This window comes from Myxocyprinus asiaticus, chromosome 14 (genome assembly GCF_019703515.2).
Source record: "Myxocyprinus asiaticus isolate MX2 ecotype Aquarium Trade chromosome 14, UBuf_Myxa_2, whole genome shotgun sequence".
NCBI lineage: Eukaryota > Metazoa > Chordata > Actinopteri > Cypriniformes > Catostomidae > Myxocyprinus > Myxocyprinus asiaticus.
The window spans coordinates 3,338,663-3,364,518 of record NC_059357.1 but is presented as its reverse complement, the minus strand read 5'-3'; the positions used below and the strand labels follow the sequence as shown (position 1 = coordinate 3,364,518).

At 37.1% G+C, this 25,856-nt stretch overlaps 1 protein-coding gene across 2 annotated transcripts in view; it reads left to right on the top strand.

Moving 5' to 3' along the window:
- Positions 1-25,856, top strand: part of LOC127451974 (uncharacterized) — a 49,154-nt gene that overhangs the window by 1,488 nt on the left and 21,810 nt on the right. The window contains exons 4-10 of one of the 2 annotated variants that reach the window (XM_051717075.1): positions 535-636; positions 2,255-2,599; positions 17,353-17,694; positions 20,041-20,298; positions 20,667-20,753; positions 20,897-20,989; positions 21,203-21,277. In XM_051717075.1, coding sequence (XP_051573035.1) covers positions 535-636; positions 2,255-2,599; positions 17,353-17,694; positions 20,041-20,298; positions 20,667-20,753; positions 20,897-20,989; positions 21,203-21,277 — 1,302 coding nt within the window. Of the gene's footprint in view, positions 1-534; positions 637-2,254; positions 2,600-17,352; positions 17,695-19,950; positions 20,299-20,666; positions 20,754-20,896; positions 20,990-21,202; positions 21,278-25,856 lie in introns of both variants that reach the window. The other variant, XM_051717074.1, reaches the window with a different exon arrangement.

Genomic DNA, 25,856 nt, shown 5'->3' with positions numbered 1-25,856 from the left:
AAAAAGCTAATAAAAATGGAGCACAAGGCTGGTCATACATTAATTTATGTAATGCATCAGTCAGAAAGAACAGTAACTACTTGAGAATGAAGTCAACTTTAACATGGGCTTGTCCTGCTGTAGCGAAGTGTGAGTGTGTGTTTGTGGCAGTATTTGCTCAAATAACAAGAGTTATTGTCCTTGCAAACACCTGAGATGTAAATACTTAATGTTTACTAAGTAATATTATTTCTGTAGTCTATGGTCTGTAGAGGAATAGCTTCTCTTAGTCTATTCATATTTAAGACAATCTTTCCAAGGACAACTCAAGCTGTCAGTGATGACTGTAATGGCACATGAAGGAGGAGATTTCCTTTGTTCTACAAAAATTGGCTCATAGTGTCAATTCTAAAGTATTGACTCTGAATATTCTGTGTGTGTATGAGTTATCAATCTTTACACTTGCAAATTACTACACAAAACCCATAGAAGTCACTATGATATACAGAAAATATTGCATAGGGAAAATTTATACAGTGTGTTTGTGTTTCACAGGTTTCTCTTTTTTGCACATAACACTCTTGTTTCTCTGTGTTGCTGCTTCTGGATCTGCACTTCTGTTCTTATGTGTGGTCTACTGCCAACACAAAAATAAAGGTACATTAGCAGGGAGTTTTTATTTATTTATTTATTTAGGATTTTGATTTGGGGCTATAAAAAGTGATATTTAATAAGTTGGAATGATAATGAAAGCATTTATTTATTAATTAATTTAAAAAAATATATTTCTTCAAGGCATTGTTTGAAAGCAGCTATTTATTTATGAAACAAATTGAAAATTCAACATAATTAAGTGCTTTACTGTAACTTTGTTACCTAAAAATAGGACTTCTAAAAGAGTTCTATGCCATGAACCAAACCAACCAGCTCTTGAGGTGAAACACAAAATTACAAATTATAATTTGAAACAAAAAAGTATCTAAAAATTGGACAAAAAGAAAAGGGAACAAAACTGTGCACAAACGTCTTTAATGAGGGAATGAATTACAGTCACATGAAGCATTGGGAATTAAAGTTGTCGATTTTAAGTATACGGTGGCATAGTGGCCCAGTGATTAGTACTGTCACATCATAGCAAGAAGGACCTCAGTTCGAGTCCCTGCCGACCCTGGGCCATTCTGTATGTTTTCGAACCGAACTAAGGCTAAAAGTAGCTCCTAATGCAGAAATTTATCAGCAACTCTTAAAATTTTAGGTTATAAACTGGTAATTACAAGGGTATTATGCTATAAATGTGGTTTATGAGGAACTTTCTAGTGTCCCCATAATTCAAATCGCTTAAAAAACTTACTAAACAATGTTTTATTGTAAATTTAAAAATGCAGAAAGTTTTTTGTGAGGGTTAGGTTTAGGGGTAGGGTTAGGGGATAGAATCTATAGTTTGTACAGTATAAAAATCATTATGTCTATGGAGAGTCCTCATAATGATAGCTGCACCAACATGTGTGTGTGTGTGTGTGTGTGTGTGTGTGTGTGTGTGTGTGTGTAAAAACAACAGTGGCATTATGTAAACAAACTGCACAAACAATAATAATGCATCAGAATCAGTGTTGTTGCTAATCATTGACATATCCCAGACTGTGATAATCCCCCCCAAAAAATGTCCCCTTAGGAAATCATAAAAATACAACAGTGGCATTATATAAACAAACTGGTATTTAAAGGGTTAAAATCCTGAAAATGAATGAATATTTGGTAGTTATGATCAGGACTGATGTTGGTTAAAAAAAATTAACTCATTGAAAGTTAAATATATACTTATTATTATATAATATTATTATGGCAGTTTTTTGACAGACATTTCTGTCCTCTAAGGACCTCTTTAACCGCACAAGGGTTAAAAAAAATACTGTCAGGAACAAATTATGTAATGTTGTAGCATGAGCTGACACGTTACTCACCAAGTTGTATTATCACCCACATTTGGCAGGAGTTCATTTCAATCCCTTATTAAAATAAGGAAATGACAGGAGTTGCATGTGGAGTGGCCGTGCCTCAATGTGGCCACTGATGCAGCACTGCAGCTAATAGTATTTATCATTTTAAAATATAAATAACGACTAACACTGACTAAAATGCAAATATTTTCACTTGACATAGATCCTCTAGATATATTTTCTCTAGACACAGCCCTGTATAATCAAGTTTCTCTTATGTTTCTACTAAACATCATTGTGTTAAAAATTGCTGACTTGAAATGTCTTCTCACTTGCAGGGTTTGTTGTGAAAGGCCTCTCTGATTCCCTTTTTGTTCCTCTGGGAGGTTCAGTGGTTTTGCCCTGTTATGTTGACAAATCCTTACCTACCAAAGGACTGAAGGTTGAATGGAGAAGATCAGACTCAGAGACTCTGGTTCATCTGTATCAAGATGGTGAAAGTAGACCAGAGACCCGGCAGCAGGATTATCATGATAGAGCTCATTTCTTTACCAATGAGATTCAACATGGAAACTGCTCCCTCCTGTTGAAGAATGTGACAGCAAAAGATGAGGGAGAATACAGATGTAAAGTATACAGTGAGCAGAATTGTGTTTTTTCAGTGAACACACATTTGGAACCTAGTAAGTGAACAGATACATTCTTTTACCAGTACATAACTTATGTACAGCTGAAGTCAGAAGTTTACATACACCTTAGCCAAATAAATGTTTCATAATTCCTGACATTTAATTGTAGAAAACATTCCCTGTCTTAGGTCAGTTGGGATCATTACTTTATTTTAAGAATGTGAAATGTCAGAATAATAGTAGAGAGAATTATTTATTTCAGCTTTTATTTCTTTCATCACATTCCCAGTGGGTCAGAAGTTTACATACACTTTGTTAGTATTTGGTAGCATTGCCTTTAAATTGTTTAATTTGGGTCAAACATTTTGGGAAGCCTTTCACAAGCTTCTCACAATAAGTTGATGGAATTTTGGCCCATTCCTCCTGACAGAACTGGTGTAACTGAGTCAGGTTTGTAGACCTCCTTACTCGCACATGCTTTTTCAGTTCAGCCCACAAATTTTCTATCGGATTGAGGTCAGGGCTTTGAGATGGCCACTCCAATACCTTGACTTTGTTGTCCTTAAGCCATTTTGCCACAACTTTTGCCATAACTTCCTGGCTGATGTCTAGAGATGTTGCTTCAATATATCCACATAATTTTCCTTCCTCATGATGTCATCTATTTTGTGAAGTGTACCAGTCCCTCCTGCAGAAAAGCACCCCCACAACATGATGCTGCCACCCCCATGCTTAACGGTTGGGATGGTGTTCTTTGCCAGCCTCACCCTTTTTCCTCCAAACATAACGATGGTCATTATGGCCAATCAGTTCAATTTTTGTTTCATCAGACCAGAGGACATTTCTCCAAAAAGTGAGATCTTTGTCCCCATGTGCACTTTCAAACTGTAGTCTGGCTTTTTTATGGCGATTTTAGAGCAGTGGCTTCTTCCTTGCTGAGCAGCCTTTCAGGTTATGTCGATATAGGACTCATTTTACTGTGGATATAGATACTTGTGAAGATGCTGGAGGAAACATGTAGACAAGGTCCTTTGCTGTTGTTCTGGGATTGATTTGCACTTTTCGTACCAAACTACGATTATATCTAGGAGACAGAATGTGTCTCTTTTCTGAGCAGTATGATGGCTGTGTGGTCCCATGGTGTTTATACTTGCGTACTATTGTTTGTACAGATGAACGTGGTACCTTCAAGAGTTTAGAAATTGCTCCCAAGGATGAACCAGACTTGTGGAGGTCAACAATTGTTTTTCTGAGGTCTTGGCTGATTTCTTTTGATTTTCCCTTGATGTCAAGCAAAGACGCACTGAGTTTGAAGGTAGGCCTTAAAATACATCCACATGTACACCTCCAATTCAGTACACCTCCTATCAGAAGCTAATTGGCTAATTGTCTAAAGGCTTCACATCATTTTGGGGAATTTTCCAAGCTGCTTAAAGGCACAGTTAACTTAGTGTATGTAAACTTCTGATCCACTGGAATTGTGATATAGTCAATTAAAAGTGAAACAATCTGTCTGTAAACAATTGTTGGAAAAATTACTCGTGTCATGCACAAAGTAGGTTTCCTAAACGACTTGCCAAAACTATAGTTTACTAATATGAAATCTGTGGAATGGTTAAAAAATGACTTTTACTGACTTCAAACTATGTAAACTTCTGACTTCAACTGTAATTTTTCAATTACATACAATATTTGTGACCTTATACAGTGTGTAATATCAAAAATCTCAGTAATAAAAGATTTTTATTCATAAGGCGAATTCCAATCGAAAGTTTTCCTACTCACTACAAAGGACAGAGCTCTTGATCTGGGCACTCTGAAGGAAGCATGACATTACAGTTTGAATGTTGCTGTCACTAAAAGTCTTGTGAAAGGACCCTTTGTGAAAAAATTAACTTTCGTACTTTTGTTTGGAATGACCCTTCGAGTAGCGTCCCATTCTCGAAGTGCCCTTCAAAGGTGCAAAAATGCAGTTTGGAAAATGCCTGATGACCATAACCTAGTTTCAGTCAGGACAACGTCTGTCAAATTAACTACCTTGAATACTTTATTGATTGTACACAATTTATGCATCTGTTAGTGTTGGCTTTATTGTTCTGTTCTGGGCAAAATGGGCAGCGAATAAAAATGCAATGGAAAGGCAGCTGAGAGAATGAATGAAGGGAGGATTTATAAAGCACCACATTGATTGGAGTCTGAATTGTATTGGTAGACATCATGATCAGCTGAGCATCAGCTGACCTACCTGAACTGATGCTTCGCTTAATTTCAGTCAGGACCTTCTGTCAAATAAATACTCACTTGAATACTTAATTCTTTATTGATTGTACACAATTTAAGCATCTGTTAGTGTTGGCGGTATGGTTAAATTCTGGGCAAACTCCAGAACAGAGCAGCGAATAAGAAGGGTCAATTTGACCGTGTTGTACAAAGTAGGGAATTTTTTGTAGCTTTGTTTATAAATACATAAATAAAATTAAAAAATTACATTACCATGTGCATTTCATGAAGTTTCAGTCTGAAAAAGTAAAGTTAGTTGATGTAAATCCGTGTTAAAAATTTCAAAATGGTCAAATTGACCCATAAGAGCATGGTAGGATTAAAGAAACACTTGTGTTGCCATTACCTGGAAAGTGTGAATGGGTTTTCCTGTAGTTCAACTGGTAAAGCATAGTGCTAGCTAAACCAAAATCATGGGTTTGATTCCCAAGGAACACACAAACTGATATAATGAATGCACTGTAAGTCACTTTGGATAAAAGTGTCGGCCAAATGCATTAATGTAATATAAATGAATAACTTATTTGGAAAGGCATGGATAATGACTTCAAAATGAATAAGGAATTAATCAGAATAATAGATAAAAAATAATTCTTTAGACCAGTGGTTCTTAACCTGAGGGTCGCGGCTGCCCAGGAGTCCCAAAGGGGTTGCGGGAAAACTTTTATTTTGAACATGTGCAAAACAAATTTGCATCATGGCACCATCTTCTGGTGACTTGTTATAAACTAATTAATGCTTGTTGCAAGACGTCACCTGGGTCTAATAATTCATTAATTTGTAGTCATTTTAGTTGGTCAGCAGATTAGTCATGGAGCGATTTGTAACTGGTGCTGACGTTAAAAAGCGTCCAACAGAAACAGAGTCAAAAGGAAAGAAAGCCAAAAGCAGGAAATATGACGAAAAGTACTTGGAATATGGCTTCACCCAGACGATGGGGATCCACGACCACAGTGTGTGATTTGTGGCGACGTGTTAGCGAATGAGAGCCTAAGTCACTTAAAAACTAGAGGTTCCCTCTTGCTGTTTATTCCACTGCATTTCTATAATTCTTCACATGTAATTTAACTAAATGATGATATCCTCTACATTTAAATATGAGCATGTAAAATCAGCCACGAGTCATCATAAAACTTCCTGATATGGGGCTTTCATCTGTTTGTAGGCTATATTGACTTATTCTAATTTATTTTATTGTTTGTGTTTGTATTTAATATTCACTGCAAAATGTGTGCTTGATATTTTTCAATTGTTTGACACCTCATGCCTCCAGAATAAAGTTATTATATACACACAGACAAAAACGAACATGAAAGAAAATTCTGTTTCAGCAGATATTAATGTCAGAAATACGAGGAGAAACCACAGTTAACAAAATATTCAGTTAATGTAGCCAACATATTCAGCTTAATCTGTTTATTAACAAAAGATTAAAATAATAATGTAATTAAATAATAATAGCTTAATAATAATAATAATAATAATATATGTATTATTACTATTATTAATAATAATAATATAATAATCAATCATATTTTATGACTAGGCATATGCAAGGCATGTTTTATTTATATAAATGATAAATGTAATTGTTACATTTAAAAAATGGGCAATTCATTTAGTTTTGATGCACTTCCGGTTAAGCTTAAGGACTAAATTCATCTGCATATGACTGCCTATTCAGCAAGACATCAGTGCATGTTTTTCGTCATTGCACCCTTGGCCCTGCCCACTGGTGCTCAGTCAGTCAAACAGGTGAAGAGGGGAGAGATGGGCCTCTCATGGGAGATTTATCTACACCAAAGGGGACTTTCACAGGAAACCTGTCTGTGCCTTCATGCATCTCGTGCTGCTTTTTATAGACGCAATGTCAAGTTATAACTCTGAACAGGAGAATCCCCATTCTGTTTAATTCAGCTGTGCTGTTTTGAAGGTGTCCTGTACCGTTTTTGCATCTATCAGTGCTATTTTTAATTGTTAGTCTTTTGTAAACATGCATAAGATGGACATCTTTGATTATTTTGATGCGTTTCCGGCGATGTGCGCTGAGTTTTAAGAGTGATACAAGAGCAATACAAAAACACGTCTCATTCTGCTGCCAATGACTGGGAGAAACACGTCGTTCTGTGTGTAAACAAATACAGATGATGTGAGATGTCGCACCTTTGAAGACCAGCATCTCTGCTTTGGCCCTTTGAAGCCAATAGAAGTACCCTACGTCACCATGGATTGTGTTACGTTTACATATTCAAAACATTTCATAGACGATTATGTATGTTTTCAGCTCATTTCAGTGTGGATTGCTAACGAACCAGTCAAAATATGATTCCGGCTTAGCAAAGGAACTTTTAGTGAAGGATGGGGCAATTGGAACTGACCGCAAAAAAGTAACTAGTTTCACTGACAATATTTTAAATGTCATGACTGTTTATGTGCTGTTGTGTTTGAGTGAACAGTTTGATACATTCAGATGAAATGTGTTGGGTGTATGTTATGTGTAAACCCTGAAGTTTAGTTTTATAGTGTTGTGGAGATTGTTCATTCTCTTCCGATTGAGTTTCAAATATGGCTTTATTCGAGCCAATCATAACAGTGGGTGTTTACATTGAGCTTAAATCTGAGCATTTCAGACAGAGGGTAAGAGACAGACTGGAAAAGTATTATATATTAATAAATTATGACTGTTTTGTTGCAACAAAAAAAACTTTACTAACATTATAAGTCGACCTCAAAGTGTATGCCATAACCCCTTTAAAGCAACACTTGTGTTGCCATTATCTGGAAAAGAATCAAAACAAGGATCATGTTCCTGTTGTAAAAACAAGCTGCATATAACTCTACAGAGGGAAGCATATACCCCCTGCAGCAGCAACCGAGACATTAACTAGCTTAAGCAACAAGAATTTTGAAATAACCTGGATGTTTATTAAAAACGAGCAGAACTGACCTATAACGATGCTGAGGAATTTACTGGGGGGAAGCATACACCCCCTGCAGTAGCAGAGACATACACTTGCTTAGCAAATTCCTATTACCTTAGTCTGACTACGACTATGATTACGGCATAGGTCTTGGGTCTATAGCCGCTTCAATTGGCCAAGAACTGCCCATTTAGACAAGAAAACTAACTGACATGTAAAGCGACCAATCACAGTTGGTTTTGTCATTACAGGGTGTTTAGGGGTAGGTTATCGGAGATGTATCACACCATAATAAAAGAACGACAATATAATTTATATAATGGCGCGCAAGTCTCCATGAGCGATTGCACAGAAAACACAGAGGAGATTAGCAGAAAATGTGTAGAGAGTCTAAATACAGCACAGAAAACCTCATTATAGAGAATTTCACAGACATAACTACAATATGTAAACAAATCAAAAATGCAGCTCTGCTCATGGATACCTGCTTGTCTTTCTGCTACATGTCTCAAACGAAACTCTGAATATCTTTAAAAGATTAGATGCCACTAACCTAGCAAACTTGGGCAAATTATGTGATTATTTTGTTCTCCAAAGCACTCATTCTGTCAACACGGAACCTTGTGAACATAACTTGGCTTCCAGGCGGATTGATATAATGTTCTGTGTGCATCTACTCGCAGAAGTTTCATCCAACCAGCCAATCAGATTTGCGCTGAGTTGATCGAAAAAGTGTTTTCCAGTTTTGTGTATTATAAGCATCAGACGGTTAGAGAAGGGACTGTGGGTGGTCCGTGGGCATGTCGCCTGAGGCTCAGACTACTATTACCTGATAAATAAATAGCAATATTATTTCTGATTATTCACTTGATACACAGCTAATTCTGATGAATAAAAATACATAAAAATACTTATTGTGTCAGCCTAGCATGCCTTCAATAGCTACTCATCCAAATCCAAAAACATTTAGCTGCATGAGCAATAGTTATATTTATTGTACTCAGAAGCAAGCAAAAGACATCTGTGATTGCCGCGACTAAGCTTGTGACAAAATAAATTAGAACATAACGAGAGTAGACCTGCTGTATCAGAATACTGCGTTAACTCTTAAGAAAGTCAACTGTGGCAGCTGTAACTTGATTAATCAATGGTACATCCTTAGATGAGTTGGCAATTAGCATGTTGCTATTGAAGAAAATGATTCAATTCCAAGTTGAATAGTGCTCGATGCGCATAGTCTAAGGTTGAATAACAAGATTATTGACTAACAAACTCCTCTTAAGAGGGCAGAGTGACCATGAATATATGAGGAACTAGAAGTTACCCTTGAGTAATTTAAGGCCTAAATGGGAAAGCATAAAACCCAGACAGTAATAAGTAAAGGCAGCTTTGTGTGTGCAACAAGCATGTTGCTAAAGAGTACTGATAATAAGAATTAGATCGGGAAGCATACATCCATGTAGCAAGGAGCTAGGGCCAGCACTCTGCATAGTCCAGATATTTTTAAGTTCAGATTTCAGTTTCTCAGAGTCCAGAGTTTCTCATATTCAAGTTAAAGTAATCCTGAAGAAATTGATTAGATTAAGACGTTAGGTGCCAAACATGCTACAGGTACACTGGCTGCCAAAAGTTTGGAATAATGTACAGATTTTGCTGTTTCGGAAGGAAATTGGTACTTTAATTCACCAAAGTAGCATTCAACTGATCACAAAGTATAGTCAGGACATTACTGATGTAAAAAACAGCACCATCACTATTTGAAAAAAAGTCATTTTTGATCAAATCTAGACAGGCCCCATTTCCAGCAGCCATCACTCCAACACCGTCATCCTTGAGTAATCATGCTAAATTTGGTACTAGAAAATCACTTGCCATTATATCAAACACAGTTGAAAGCTGTTTGGTTCATTAAATGAAGCTTAACATTGTCTTTGTGTTTGTTTTGGAGTTGCCACAGTATGCAATAGACTGGCATGTCTTAAGGTCAATATTAGATCAAAAATGGCAAAAAAGAAACAGCTTTCTCTAGAAACTCATCAGTCAATCATTGTTTTGAGGAATGAAGGCTATACAATACTTGAAATTGCCAAAAAACTGAAGATTTCATACAAAGGTGTACACTACAGTCTTCAAAGACAAAGGACAACTGACTCTAACAAGGACAGAAAGAGATGTGGAAGACCAGATGTACAACTAAACAAGAGGATAAGTACATCAGAGTCTCTAGTTTGAGAAATAGACACCTCACATGTCCTCAGCTGACAGCTTCATTGAATTCTACCCGCTCAACACCAGTTTCATGTCCAACAGTAAAGAGAAGACTCAGGGGTGCAGGCCTTATGGGAAGAATTGCAAAGAAAAAGCCACTTTTGAAACAGAAAAACAAAAAGAAAAGGTTAGAGTGGGCAAAGAAACACAGACATTGAACAACAGGTAATTGGAAAAAGAGTGTTATGGATCTTAACCCCATTGAGCTTTTGTGGGATCAGCTAGACTGTAAGGTGTGTGAGAAGTGCCCGACAAGACAGTCACATCTATGACAAGTGCTACAGGAAGTGTGGGGTGAAATGTCACCTGAGTATCTGGACAAACTGACAGCTAGAATAACAAGGATCTGCAAAGCTGTCATTGCTGCACATGGAGGATTTTTTGATGAGAACTCTTTGAAGTAGTTTAAGAAGTTCTGAACATTTTTTTAAAATTGTAATAGTAATTTTTCACGTTATTAATGTCCTGACTATACATTGTGATCAGTTGAATACCACTTTGGTGAATAAAAGTACCAATTTATTTCCATAAGAGCAAAATCTGTACATTATTCCAAACTTTTGGCCACCAGTGTACATGACAATAAGCATCTAAAGACTGAATGCCTGAACTTAACTTGTGAAGGAAGGCTGCATTATATGAGATGGTTGATGAGGTGTAATAAATGCACACTAGGGCTGTCAATTGAACAGAGAAACTAAATTTGAATTTTTACCTTAAATATTTTCAAAATTCGAATAAAATTCACATTTTAAAGTCAGCTGATTTTTAAATTGACTTTGTTTCCTAAAGTCCACAAGAGGCCACATTAAATATATAAACCATTCAGCACTGTTATATTATTGCAAAGAACATTCCTGGCTGTTAAAAAAGAGCATTTCATTTTCATGTGCATAAAATAAATAAATTAAAAGTTTTAGTCACCCCATATTTTCAAAAGTAAAATGAAGGGGAAAAGCTTCAATAGACAGTTAACATGGTTACACTTGCACTGATGCCACAGTATACTACTCCAGACTCAAGCTATAATAACAGCGATATACCACATTGTTTTTGAATTAATAACAGTTGTATGTAGAGTAGCAATATTCCCTGATAGCAGTGGTATTCGGCTGAACTCACTGGTAAAGCGGCTCAGACTATGAGCACAGGCCAGGGGCTGTTCAATCAGCACAACAGACTGGAACCAAATGCAAGGATCTCGAGACACACATATCCAAGTTGAACATCTTTCCTGACAAAGCATTTAAAAAACTCTTTAATCTGAGAAACGCTTATAAGAGAGCAAGAGGCCAAAGACCTCCACCTACTGTAAGGGGCTGTTCACACCAAATGCTTTTGCAACCATCCATTTGTTTTTCTATGTAAACACACGCTAGACAAACGTCTTTTTTTCCCTTTGTTTTTGTTTATTCAGCGTCTCGTGCAGGAGCACTGTTTTTTAGACGCTGTGTCTAATTAAAAAGAATTTTAAAAGCATATTGAGACACCTGCTTTCTGTTAAACTGTATTTGTGTCACTGTGTTTAGCCTTTTTAGCGCAATAATTCGATCGATCTGAAGTCATTGTCAGTGTTTGGCACACATCCAAAATTCAAATGCACAGTTTTAGCATTCGAATGTGCAATTTTTTCTTAAATTCGATAGCCCTAATGCACACAAGCCTACTATAGCAATTTGCAAATACAAAGCCAAACAGAGAAAAGAATGTTGCCGAGTAAATCAAAACATTTATTGCTAATTAGCTAGGGTCATATAAATTGATAGAGACCGGCAGTGCAAAGCATCCTTCATCTACCACTAAGATTAATATTTCTGAAAAATCTGTTTATAATTATGTACACTCACATGAGGTAAAGACTCTAGTTATATCAGTTATAGAGAAAAGGCTGCTTTATTCCAGATATGGTGCTGGGTGCACATTCATGAGCACTGCCATGTTGAGATCACATGACCAACCAAAATTACTCACTTTATCTCAATAATCCACCGTAATTGGAAATTTTTGTCACTTTCACACATACAGCCCCCCCAAAAAATACCTGCAATTTTCAGTTCATGTTTGAACTAGAGCTGTCAGAATTTATGTCTTAACACATGAGTCATTTTAAAAGTTTAATGTGTTCATTTTTGTTAAGCGTTAATACAGCATAAACAAGCATAAACATTTGTTTCCTTTATAATGTGTCCGCCCTGAGTCATTCTACTTATGGACAAACACAAACAACAGCACTTCTCCATCAGTGATGAAAGGATGCAGAAACCACCTCTTACACTATTATTTGATGTACAAAACAAGCCCAGATTGGACTTGTGATAGAAACCAAGTATTTTCAGCCCATGTAAGGCGTATTTGAATTACCACAGAAGCACGCAAGTCTTAAATATTTCTCCAAAACACGAGAAATGTATTTTTTGCAAGCACTTTTCCCGTTGAGTTCAAAGCGACGCTTGACTCTGACAACACTTTAACGTGAATCATGAATGCAGCTTCACGATTGCTGTAGCAAAGCAGATAGCCACAGTCTACTAGCAAAACAATATTGTGGAGGATGAGAGTTTTAAAAGATTTAATGCCCATTGCAATGAATATTAAACCTATGGGGACAAAAGTTCTCTTTACACTGCAAAGGTGGCACAGAATCTCCATCTGAAGTGGTATTTAGGAGTATTTTCCCAGAGCAGAAATAAATGCATTGTGTAATGTTGGGTGTCTGGGAGTGGAATCTTTAAATCCTTTAATTATAATTGTAGGAGTGGAACAAACAAAGAGGCTCACCAGTAGTAATCACTGGAGTGGAACAAACTATAAATCTAAACATCAAAACTTAGCACAATATAACACTTCAGGGACTGACAAATGATGAAGAAAACTAGAGGGTATTTATACACAGAACTAAATGAGGGAATGGAATACAGGTGAGGGTAATAAGGAACAGATGGACGTGATGAGGGCAGTGCACTATGGGAAATGCAGTCCAGTGGAAAATTTCAATATAAGAGTCCTTGAAGAAAATGAAGAAACTGAGGGAGACAGACTGTGACAATTAACAATGTTTTATATTAATTAAATAATTAAATAATGTTATGAGATGAATATTTTAAATGTAAACTATAAATATAGAAACATTATATGCAGTGGTCGATTTGTAAAAAAAAAAACTCAAGGGGGATAGTTTTTTTTAACGTATATATAAATATTATGAATATATAAACATTATGATTTATTTATTATTATTATTATTTTTTATTTTTTTGTTAAAATCATGTTTTCTCAGTGTTACACCAAAACACTTGAATAAAATGTGCCTTTTCATAAAAATGTCAAAATAAATATCAGATGTTTTTAAAAACTGCACTCTCAGTCTTGAGAGTCTAAAGGTGTTCGCTCTGTTTTATGGTCAATGGTTACACCATGACTTTGATTTGGTGGACAAAAGCATTTTTAAACATGAATTATATTTTAAAACTTTGTTTCACTGCTTTTTTTTTATTATTATTTATTTATTTTAAGAAATAACAATAAACGATTATTTGGCACTAGTCTTGCCAACATTTATTTTTCAGGAAGTTCTGGTTTTAATGAGATTTTGATCATCATAGAAGAGGTGTATTCAAGTAAATGGTTTGTGTGAATTGAACTTTTTTATTTATTTTTTATTTAATAGATCTGGACAAAAATGAGCATCACTTCATTGATGTCAGAGTCTGTCTCCATTATCTTCTTCAAGGACTCTTATTTTGAAGTTTTCCCCCGGACTTCATTTCCTTCATTTGCTATTTTAGTGCATTCCTGTCTTTATTCTGTGGGAGGCTTTGTTTGGAAAATGTAAAATATTTTGTTTTCTTTCCTAAGATGGAAATAAATGAATTTTGACAGGAAAAGAAATACAGTTGAAGTCAAAAGTTTACATACACTTAGGTTGAAGTCATTAAAACACATTTTTTAACCACTCCACAGATTTAATATTAGCAAACTATAGTTTTCGCAAGTCATTAAGTTAACTGTGCCTTTGAGCAGCTTGGAAAATTCCAGAAACTTATGTCAAGCATTTAGGCATTTAGCCAGTTAACTTCTGATAAGCTAATTGGAGCCAATTGGAGGTGTACCTGTGGTTGTATTTTAAGGCCTACCTTCAAACTCAGTGTCTCTTTGCTTGACATCATGGGAAAATCAAAAGAAATCAGCCAAGACCTCAGAAAACAAATTGTGGATCTCCAGAAGTCTGGTTCATCCTTGGGAGCAATTTCCAAACACCTCAAGGTACCATGTTCATCTGTACAAACAATAGTACGTAAGTATAAACACCATGGGACCACACAGCCATCATACCGCTCAGGAAGGAGACGCATTCTGTCTCCTGGACATGAATGCACTTTGGTGCGAAAAGTGCAAATCAATCCCAGAACAAAAGCAAAGGACCTTGTGAAGATGCTGTAAGAATCAGGTAGACAAGTATCTATATCCACAGTAAAACAAGTCCTATATCGACATAACCTGAAAGGCTGTTCAGCAAGGAAGAAGCCACTGCTCCAAAACCGCCATAAAAAAGCCAGACTACAGTTTGCAGGTGCACATGGGGGGGAAAAAAGTTTCTTATTGTGAGAAGCTTGTGGAAGGATACCCAAAATGTTTGACCCAGGTTAAACAATTTAAAGGCAATGCTACCAAGTACTAACAAAGTGTATGTAAACTTCTGACCCACTGGGAATGTGATGAAAGAAATAAAAGCTGAAATAAATCATTCTCTCTACTATTATTCTAACATTTCACATTCTTTAAATAAAGTAGTGATCCTAACTGACCTAAGACAGGGAATGTTTTCTACGATTAAATGTCAGGAATTGTGAAAAACTGAGTTTAAATGTATTTGGCTAAGGTGTATGTAAACTTCTGACTTCAACTGTATATTTGGTGTCAAATTTCAACATTTCCAAAATATGCGATTGACAGCACTAGTTTGAACATGACCCATTTGAAAATACCAGTAATATCAGTGCTGGCAATTTTCCTGACTAAAAAGTTGTAAAATTACCTGAGAAGTTTTGATGTTATGTGTGTACAGATTAATGGTTTTAGCACGTACGAGGTCAGGACGCGCTGACATGCTGATGTAAAAATCTGCTCCAGGCCAATCACAAACTGCTGATGATCCAGTTACTCTGGAGTCAAACAAATGTCATCAAATTGGACAGATAGTGAAATTATTCCATTTAGTCAGAAGATAAACAATATTTTAGAGTTGACTTTGGAGGAAATCTCAAGTTTGCTCCACAACTCAAATCTGAAGTCATATGGTAAGCAGCCTGTGGAAATCTACCGAGTGCAGCTACAAAACTGGACCACAAAGAAATGGAGATGGCAAACAAGTGCTTAAAATGGAGCTAAATTTTAAACGCCACTCACCTCCAACTCGCGCCACAATCTCTGCACCCAAAACCGCACCCAAATGCGACAAGCCCATTTCTTTTGAGACTCGAAACACAGAAACGGCAACATCAACTGCAGTGCTCCTGTACATCCATGTTTATTTACATGTGTCATGCATTTAGAACAGGGGCGTGTGTTTCCACGTGAGTTTATGATTGGATCAACTTATGATCCTCAGTCGTTTATTGTGTCATGCCAGTTTTTGTCTGTAGCCATTTACATTATGTGTTCATCCAGGGTTTTTTTTTTTGGCAAAAAAGGTTTAGCGCATCAAAAACCGAAATAGCCGATGGAAACATTTTTTTTTAGTGTCAACACAATATTTTTTTCATTTAACTTGGCACATAAATCCAATGTTGATAAGTGAAATGTCGTGAAAAACTAGTTTGGAAAACCTTTTTGTTGAGAAAAATGGCATTAACACATTAAATGTAGTCACATGGCATGAGGGTGCGTAAATGATGAAAGAATTTTCATATTTGGGTGAACTATTCCTTTGTTTCTAAAATGAGTTTGTTCTACTATAGAGATTTGTTGGTGCGTGTGAAACACCAATAGGCTAAAATGTTTGCCCAGATGTTTGTCACCCAAGCCACTAAGTGTAGATAATAGGCTTACTACATAAATAACATTAACACTAGGTACTGGAAGATTCCTGGAAAGCATTGGCTAATATACTGCCTGGCCAAAAAAAAAAGTTGCTTACTCTAATATTTCATTGGACCGCCTTTAGCTGTATTATGGCGCGCATTCATTGTGGCATTGTTTCAACAACCTTCAACAAATTCAATGTCAAAACATTTATTTCCATCCAGAGTTGCATTAATGTTTGGCCGAGATCTTGTATTGATGACAGGAGAGTCGAACCACTCCGTAAAGTCTTCTCCAGCACATCCCGAAGACTTTCAATGGGGTTAAGGTCAGGACTCAGTGGTGGCCAATTCATGTGTGAAAACGATTCCTCGTGCTCCCTGAATCACTCTTTCACAATTTGAGCCCGATGAATCTTTGCACTGTCGTCCTGGAACATGCCTGTGCCGTCAGATAATAAAAAAATCCATTGATGGGATAACCTGGTCATTCAGTACATTCAGGTAGTCAGCTGACTTCATTTTATTGCTGCATAACATTGCTGAACGTCAACCTGACCAGTTGAAGCAACCCCAGATCATAACACTGCCTCCAGAGGCTTGTACAGTGCATGACTATGCATGACGGATGCATCGCTTCATGTGCTTCCCTTCTTATCCTGACACGCCCATCGCTTTTATATAGGGTAAATCTGGACTCATCAGACCACATGACCTTTTTCCATCGCTCCACAGTCCAATCTTTATGCTCCCTAGAAAATTAAAGTCTTTCGATTATCCTCACTAACAAGTGGCTTTCTTGTGGTCACAGCTTTTTAGCTCTTACTTTCCCCATGAGTTCTACTGTTGATTTTTTGACGATGTTTTGACTTCAAGCGTTTTAGTGATCTCCAATCACGATCATTCAAGATTTTTTTCCGACCGCATTTCTTCCGTGAAGCTGACGGTTCATCTCTGATGGTTGTTTAAGAAACAAGAAGCTACACACTACTAACTTTTACACACAAAAGTTAGGGTTAAAAGAATTATTGCCAGCTGGGGGGGGGGGGGCAGGAAGTGTATATTTCCCATATTCAAAGCATGATATCATTTAAGGGTTTAATCAGTTTGAATAATTACTAAAAAACAATTTAAACCACCTGTTATTCTCTGGTCTGAAATGTAGTTATTTGGTATTTTTTTCTTTAGATATAAATCTCGGTTATCTTGCATTTTATTTATTTTATCATTTTGCATTGATGTTATTTATAAAATAAAAAATATAATTGTTTTAAACATTATTTCCCATTAGTAAAAAAAAATATTTTGTAATTTTCAGGGTTCACTGTGGAACCTTTATTTCACCCATTTTTTCCTCTGGGAGGTTCAGTGGTTCTGCCCTGTTATACTGACAAAACCTTTTTAAAGGAGGATCTGAGAGTGGAATGGAGAAAATTAGACTCAGACACTCTGGTTCATCTGTATCAAGATGGTGAGAGAAGACGAAATATCCAAAAGCAGGAATATAGGGATCGAGCTTTTTTCTTTACTGACCAGATTCAACATGGAAACTTCTCCCTCCTGTTGAACAATGTGACGGCTGAAGATGAAGGAAAATACAAATGTACCATTAACAGCAAACGGGGTTTGGAGCATTTAACCATCACAAATGTAGTACTTGGTAAGTGAATGCAATAGCCTACTCCTGGAGGGAATTAATAAATTAAGAGTGAGGCAATGCTTCTTCTTAATGAAAATGTACCATTAATAATTTATATATGTACAGTGTATATACACCGATCAGAAACAACATTAAAACCACCTGCCTAATATTGTTTAGGTCCCCCTCGTGCCGCCAAAACAGTGCCAACCCCCGTGTTCAGTCTATAGGCATGCGCGAGTACTTAAAAACAACGCGCGAGACATTCAAAACTACAATGGCGGACTACAGGACTGTGTCTGTGCTACTCAAGATTTTGAGTTTATTGACACTTCTCCAGCAAAGTGTAGATTCACTGCATCACTACTACGACCAGCGATCGCCATCTTCATTGTTTGTATTCACCGCTCTGTGGAAGAATGCTTATCTGCGCAGGCATGTAGTGTTTCTTTACAAAGTGACATCGCCAACTACTGGCCTGGCATGCATAATACAGCGCTTTTAGTCGTTTACGCGGATCCCTGTGTACGGGGATCGTTTTGACAACGTTGTCATCTGTACGCGAAACTTTTCAAAAACGCGGTTTTTAGTACATCGTTGTCATGTAAATGTACCCTGAGATGATATTCTTATCACCACAATTGTACAGAGCGGTTATCTGAGTTACTGTAGACTTTGTCAGTTCAAACCAGTCTAACCATTCTCTGTTGACCTGTCTCATCAACAAGGCATTTCCATCCGCAATTTTTGGGTCCGTCTGTCCAGCACCAATGTGTTACACAGATGGGCAGGTTTGAGTATTTCTGTAACTGCTGATCTCCTGGGATTTTCACACACAACAGTCTCTAGAATTTACACAGAATGGTGCCAAAAACAAAAAACATCCAGTGAGCAGCAGTTCTGTGGATAGAAACACCTTGTTGATGAGAGAGGTCAACAGAGAATGGCCAGACTGGTTCAAACTGACAGAAAGACAGTAACTCAGATAACCACTCTGTACAATTGTGGTGATAAGAATATCATCTCAGGGTACATTTACATGACAACGATGTACTAAAAACCGCGTTTTTGAAAAGTTTCGTGTACAGATGACAACGTTGTCAAAACGATCCCCGTACACAGGGATCCGCGTAAACGACTAAAAGCGCTGTATTATGCATGCCAGGCCAGTAGTTGGCGATGTCACTTTGTAAAGAAACACTACATGCCTGCGCAGATAAGCATTCTTCCACAGAGCGGTGAATACAAACAATGAAGATGGCGATCGCTGGTCGTAGTAGTGATGCAGTAAATCTACACTTTGCTGGAGAAGTGTCAATAAACTCAAAATCTTGAGTAGCACAGACACAGTCCTGTAGTCAGACATTTAATTAAACGTCTGACTGCTCATTATTCCACTTATTACATGGTTACTTGCCAAATAAATAAATAAATGGGCAATAAACATTGATTTAAAGAGAAGATTATTTTATTAGCTTACTTGTTTAGATCGCAGAGTGATACAAGAAGTAGGAAAGATGACTCGCAATAACCAGATGAGCAGTCTGATGGGACTTAATCCTCAGATGTGCGGTTGTTATTCAGAAATATCCGACCACTATGTGGTGCCATTGACCAATCAGAATGGTGTCTTCCAGAGAGCCCAGTCTCACAGTGAAATCGGAAACAGTAGGTTGACTTTTCTTTAGCTAAAGCCAGTCTGTGCTTACTGAAATGCAAAACTGCGAGCTGTTTTCATCTTTACAGGATGTAATACAGTGAAGAGGAATGCATGTTTTAAAAACCGTACCGCCAAACCTAAGCCTAACCAAATGTAATGTTAGAGGGGAAATGCAACCTCCAAATCGCGCTTGTCAGTGAAGTCTCTCATGCTGATGATACAAAATGCCTCTGGGTGCACCACAGGGCAAAGTAATTGCCAGAGTTGATGCAGTCGTGTCTGATAGGAGATGAGTACTAGAAGTATCTGAAACAATATTCTGAGAGCCATGTAATAAGCTCTAATAAAATTCTAGTGAATACCAGGAATTCAGCAACAACATAAGAGATGCATGTAGATTCATACATCTTAACAAATATTTCAAGTTTACTGAGCGGAAAATAATGTTCAATGGCAAAACATACACTATACCGAAACAGCTCTGATTTATTTGTTGCTAGCAACAACAACAAAAAAGTTTTATGTAAAAATTGAACTTTTGAAGAAAAAAAAAAAAAAAGGTTAATATTTAAATAAAGTCTTTAGTTACTTTTCTGACTTGATCTTTTCATTTTTAGGGTTTACGGTGAAAACGTATGGTCTCCAGGTTGTTCCTTATGGTGTTTCACTGATTCTGCCCTGTTATGTTGACCCACGTTCACTAACAGAGAATCTGAAGGTGGAATGGAAAGGAACAGACAGTAAAACTCTGGTTCTGTATCCAGATGTTGAGCGTGAACCAGGAGACCAGCAGCAGGATTATCATGATGGAGCTAATTTCTTTACTGATGAGATTAAACATGGAAACTTCTCCCTACAGTTGAAAAATGTCAGTGCTAAAGACAAGGGGATTTACAGATGTGAAGTTCAAAGTGGACAGGATTCTGAATTTTCAATTACCACAAAATTGTCATTGAGACCAGTAGGTAAGTAACAACCCCCCCCCCAACACATGAGTTTTAGTTAGGTTTTTTATTTCATAATTTAGTATATTCATGTCACAAATATAACTGTCAATTATTGTTATGCAACCCTAAGCTGGTTACATTTTTGGGTACATTGTGTTGTTACATCCATCGGTTTTAAAGAACTAGCTTTGTAAATGTAAAAATCCACGTAAAAACCACTATGCATCTACATTTGCACTTCGGCTATTTTGACTGGTCAGTTTTGCACTTTAATATCAGTTCAAATAATAATTATAATGATTAAATATGAAATTAAATATGTCAAACATAAAATAACCAATTAACTTAACTGAAGTTTTTTTTATTTTTGTTGTCTCTCACAATAGAGAGATTCATTCGTCTTCAGCTGTGTCTGGTCTTCTGTCCAAATTTCATCATGTTCTTGGCTTTTGTCCTCTGGGGGGTTTCTGAAGGTGAGCTTTTTATAAATCATTAAATTGATTAATTGCACATCAGTGGGAACCAAGATTGTTCTAACACTTTAATCCAGTTGTTCGTTTCAACCATTCACTGTACATCAATGATTTCTCGTAATTACCAACCGCTTTTGTTTCAGGATTTCTGAATGAGACAGTCACTTGTTGCACTCTTTATATGTTGAGACCTCTCATGTTGCTCTGGGCTGCTCCATTTGCAAAAAAGTTACCAGGTATGATTAACTTCTGATGATTGTCAGTTTTCAGAGGATTGGAATAAACCTTTTAAATGAAAAAATATAAAACGTTAAAATGTTCAGACTTCACCTAATCCGTCATTTAGTCAGTGAATTGGCAAAAGAAAGCTGGCAAAATTACTTTGTTTTGTGGCACGTGTTTTGGTGCTTTACATGAATGTAATTTGTATGATCATTTCTGTTTAACAGGCAACATTAAAAAATGGATTTCGAATTATAGTTTTGATGCAGAATATGTTGTTTTCACAATTATTGTTTATTCAGGTAAGTGAATTCATGTGCCACACAACTGTCATTTTAACAATAAATGTAAATGCATAACCTAAAACAGACAACCATGTCCATGTATTATGTAATATTTTGGCATGCCAGATTACTACCGACAGTAATGTCAGTTTGTCCCATGGTGGGTGTAGATGAGTAGGACAAGTACTTAGAGAAAATATCCTTGCAATGTAAGCCTCGCAGACAAGCTGGAGGTATAACTGTGAGCCAGGAGCAACTTTTTTTTAAATTGTTGGTAAATATACATACAGTATGTGTGCCAGACTATGGGGCAGATTCACTAAACAGTAGACCTTTTTCACAGACTGTGATGACATGTTTCCGCCTTATGTATCAGCGTAGATCTATGTACAGTCACCAACAAAGCAAAGTCAGATCAAACATTTACACACTATTTAATTTGCATGAAGACTTTGATTTCGGTAGATCTGGCTCACGATTCAGTGGCCGTTGTTATTACCGGAAGTAAGTTTACGCTGCGAGGTCACCCCCAGATGCGGCAAACACGGAAGTGTAAAAAAGGCTAATTATACATGGTCCATAGAATTTGAGCAAATCTACGTCACGGGTGTTCTCTATATTATTCATGAGAAGGCGTGGCCTTTACCCTTTGATAAGCGAGTCGTTACAACCTTACAAAACAGTGTATAATTTATTTGTGCATTCTGTTACGAACAGGGCCGTTGCTAGTGGGGTGAACGGTGGTAACGATTCTAGGGGCCCAAAGGTCCAGGGGGGCCCACAACAAATTTAATAGGTAAGGGGCCCTGAGCAATATACAGTCAGGGGGCCCAGAATTCCTTGCTACAGCCCTGGTTACGAGCAATTGTGAGACTCTTTGATGCTGTTAACTGCATTATTAAAATAAAACTGTGTCAATTGTGACTGGATCAGACAGTTGTTGGGTCCACTTCCCCTTCTCCCCACACTTAGCTACTGATCACGCCCACTTTGAGTGCATCTTTTAAAAATGTGGTGAGAGCTCAACTGTGCTGAAACAGGGTGGTGTTGTGACCCTTTAAATATAGTTCAGCTTCTAATAAAACATCTCATGCCTTAAAGGTGTCATGTCATGAGGAATACAATTTGCCTTGATATTTTGACATATAAGAGGTCTTTCTACTATAAAAACTTTAGTGTAAACTCAAAACTTAATCCCCAATGCAATGAAAGCATTTATTGAAACCAAGCTTCAAAAACATCTCAATCTCTACATCCGCAACTACCCTACTTCACTTGGGGTACATTAATTCATGATCTCCTCCACAGCTCAAAAACATCAACGCCTACTTTACGTCATCACATCCTTGGCCCCGCCCACTGGTCCTCAGTTTGAACTCCGAGGGATAGAGCAGGACAAACAGGCCTGCTCTGGCCAAACTATTCCTGAAAACCAAAGGGGACCCATCAGGACTATTTTCAATTATTTTTGTTTATAAAAATGCAGTAAACAGATGTCTTTGGCCATTGTAGTATATCTCTGGTGGCTTTTAAAAGACACAGTGTGAAGTTACAACTCTGAAAAGAGGTGCCATTCTCTGTCATTCAGCTGCTGCCTCTGGTTGCTTTAAGCACAAACGCATCATGGACGTGTTCCATTAGTGCTATTTTTAATTGTGTGTGCATCATGTGGATGTGTCTTCAGCGTATTTCAGCATGGATTGTATGTTTTTTCAGCTCATATCAGAATGGATTACTTGTAAACCAGACGTAATAAGATTCAGGCTTTGCATAGGAACTGGTATTAATGGATGGGGCAGTTAAAAACACTTGGACGTGATCTAAAAAAACAGTAAGTAATAAGGATGGGCATGTGTACTTGAGTACTTGGGTTCTCGGATGTGGCAGCAATAATCGATCATGAAAACGGTGATCGATGGTGATCATGCATGATGTGACTTTTCACTTAATTCGAAATCAGTGACAACTGATAATCATACATTGATTATCAGAGACGTCTCATAGCAACCAAACTAATATACGACGCTGCAATGCTATTGTTACGAAAATCAAAAGAGAGCATAATTAACCGTGTTTTGAACACCTGTCTCTGCAAAATGTTTGCTAAACATGTTTTATTATCATTTAATGTAAAAACTTTGACTCGTTAATGGACATTATTTAATAAAAGTGAATGTTTGTCACTGACTGTAAACCTCCCTGTCCTGGGTGCCGACATGTTTGCATTATTAAACATCTCGATGAAATGGGAGTTGAAGATTTAGTGTCCAAGTTAGAAGTCCGACATTAAGTGTAATTCCGTTGCACTTTCCCCAGATGAAAGGTGGAAATTCCGACTATCCGAGTTGAATGGAATGCTTCATGAATCATCACAACAACAACAACAACAATATAGAGCATTGCAGCTTTCCCCACGGGAGCAAACACTTGGGGAGAAACTCACACCAGGCGTATGGCAGTGGACTCACTGCGTTGAAGCAGTGTATATATTGCAGGCGAGTGTTTCAAACAGCTAGACAGAGCGCCGCTAAATGGTACAGAATACAGCGTCTTCAAAACTGAACTTCAACTTAACATGCATATTAAAAACGATATGTTTATGGCATCTCCTGCTAAGCCAACCGCTATTTGAAAATAGACGATTCAGACAGTCACTACAAAAACTGGAGCACGCTTATTAAGATTACTACGGTAACCTGAAGGAAGAACAGACAGTACTCACATTCTGTGTGCACATTCTTTCACTGAGTTGGGCAGTGAATCTTCACATAATGACAAAATATGATGCATTATATTTTGATTATGCAATCTTTTGTACATTTTGAAACTGATTATTTTATAACAGCCTATACTAATGAATAGACGACCCACTGGAACAACAAGACGCAATGCAGGAGCCAAAGACGTTTGTCAGACATGTTATTATATATACAGTTATGTACATGTCATTGCCCCTGGAGTACTCGACGAGTACTTAGTCTGAGTACTCAAGTAGACAAAATGACCAAAATGCCCATCCCTAGTAAAACGTCCATCCCTAGTAAGTGAACAGTTTAATTCATGAATATTGCAGATGTCATGATAGTTTATGATGCTAACATTCTGTTAACACCGGGCGCGTCCGTTGCGGCGACGCAACGCAATGACTTGAGGCTGTCTACACCGGGTGCCTTGACACAAATGTTCTAAACAGTTTATTTGTGTTGTTGGCGGTAGTAGCGCCACGGCGTGGAGCGCAAAATGGAACAGGACACCCGTTTACTGACGACGCGATGCGCCGCAACGGACGCTTCCATGGTACACCGCATCATTGATTATAATGGGTTCTTTTGCTTTTGACGTGTCGTGACTCGTGTCCGGCGGTTGTGAGTGTTAACAGTTGTGCTTGAGATGAACAGTGTAATATATTCGGATGCAATATTTTGGGTGTGCGTTATGTGTAAACCCTGAAGTTTAGTTTTTATTGTTGAGGAGCTGGTTCATTTTCTTCTGACTGAGTTTCAAATATGGGTGTTTTTGAAGCCGCATCATGTTAGCCAATCAGAACAGTGGGCGTTTACGTTGAAGTTTTAAGGAAGCACTTAGACAAAAACTGATTATTTCAGACAGATGGCCAGAGACAGTGTGGAAAATTATCATATACTACTAAATTATGAATGTTTTAATGAGAAGAAAAAACTTTACTAACATTATCAGTGGACCTCAGGGAAGATAATAAACTATTTAGCATTTCATGACCCCATTTCATCACAGCACAACTATATTCTGACTGAATTTATAGGTTTTTTAATATTGTTTCAGTTTTGAAGCTGATAGGTTCTTGACATGCAATCTGTCAGCCAAGAAACTCGTAAAATTACTCTACATCTAACATTTAAAGTCAGTACATTTATGTGCACTTAAAAGCTAGATTTCAGTTGTAAATGTTTTAGTTCGACTGAAAACGTGTCAGTCAGAAACTAACAGACCTAATGCGATTGTTGCTCGGCTTCATCCAGTATGTAACAAATTAATCTGATCACAATTGGCCACAAATGGTCTCTACTTTCACATTCTGAAAGTGGAGATTTATAGTAAAAAAGCATTTAAATGTTGATCTGTTTCTCACCCAAAGTTATTGCATCGCTTCAGAAAATGTACTGTATATTAAACCACTGGAGTCATATAGATTAGTTTCCTTTATATGATTTTTTGAGCTTGAAAGGTCTGGTCACCATTCACTTGCATTGTATGGACCTACAGAGCTAAGATATTCTTCTAAAAATCTTTGTATTTGTTCTGCTGAAGAAAGAAAGTCACACTCATCTGGGATGGCATGAGGGTGAATAAATGATGAGAGAATTTTCATGTTTGGGTGAACTATTCTTTTAATATGTTACAGACTTGACAATTGCAGGAGCTTCAAATTAAATCATATAGATACCAACAGGAGAATCACAAACATCCATCTACATGTTTTGTGTTAGTACATCTTGCCTTCTTGGTTCAGGGATCTTATGCACACATATGTCTGTTTGTCCAACCCACAGCAGCATTTCTATCTTGCTCACTGCATCATGTGCACAGTATAATCTCAGCAGTAGCATATCTTTATAAT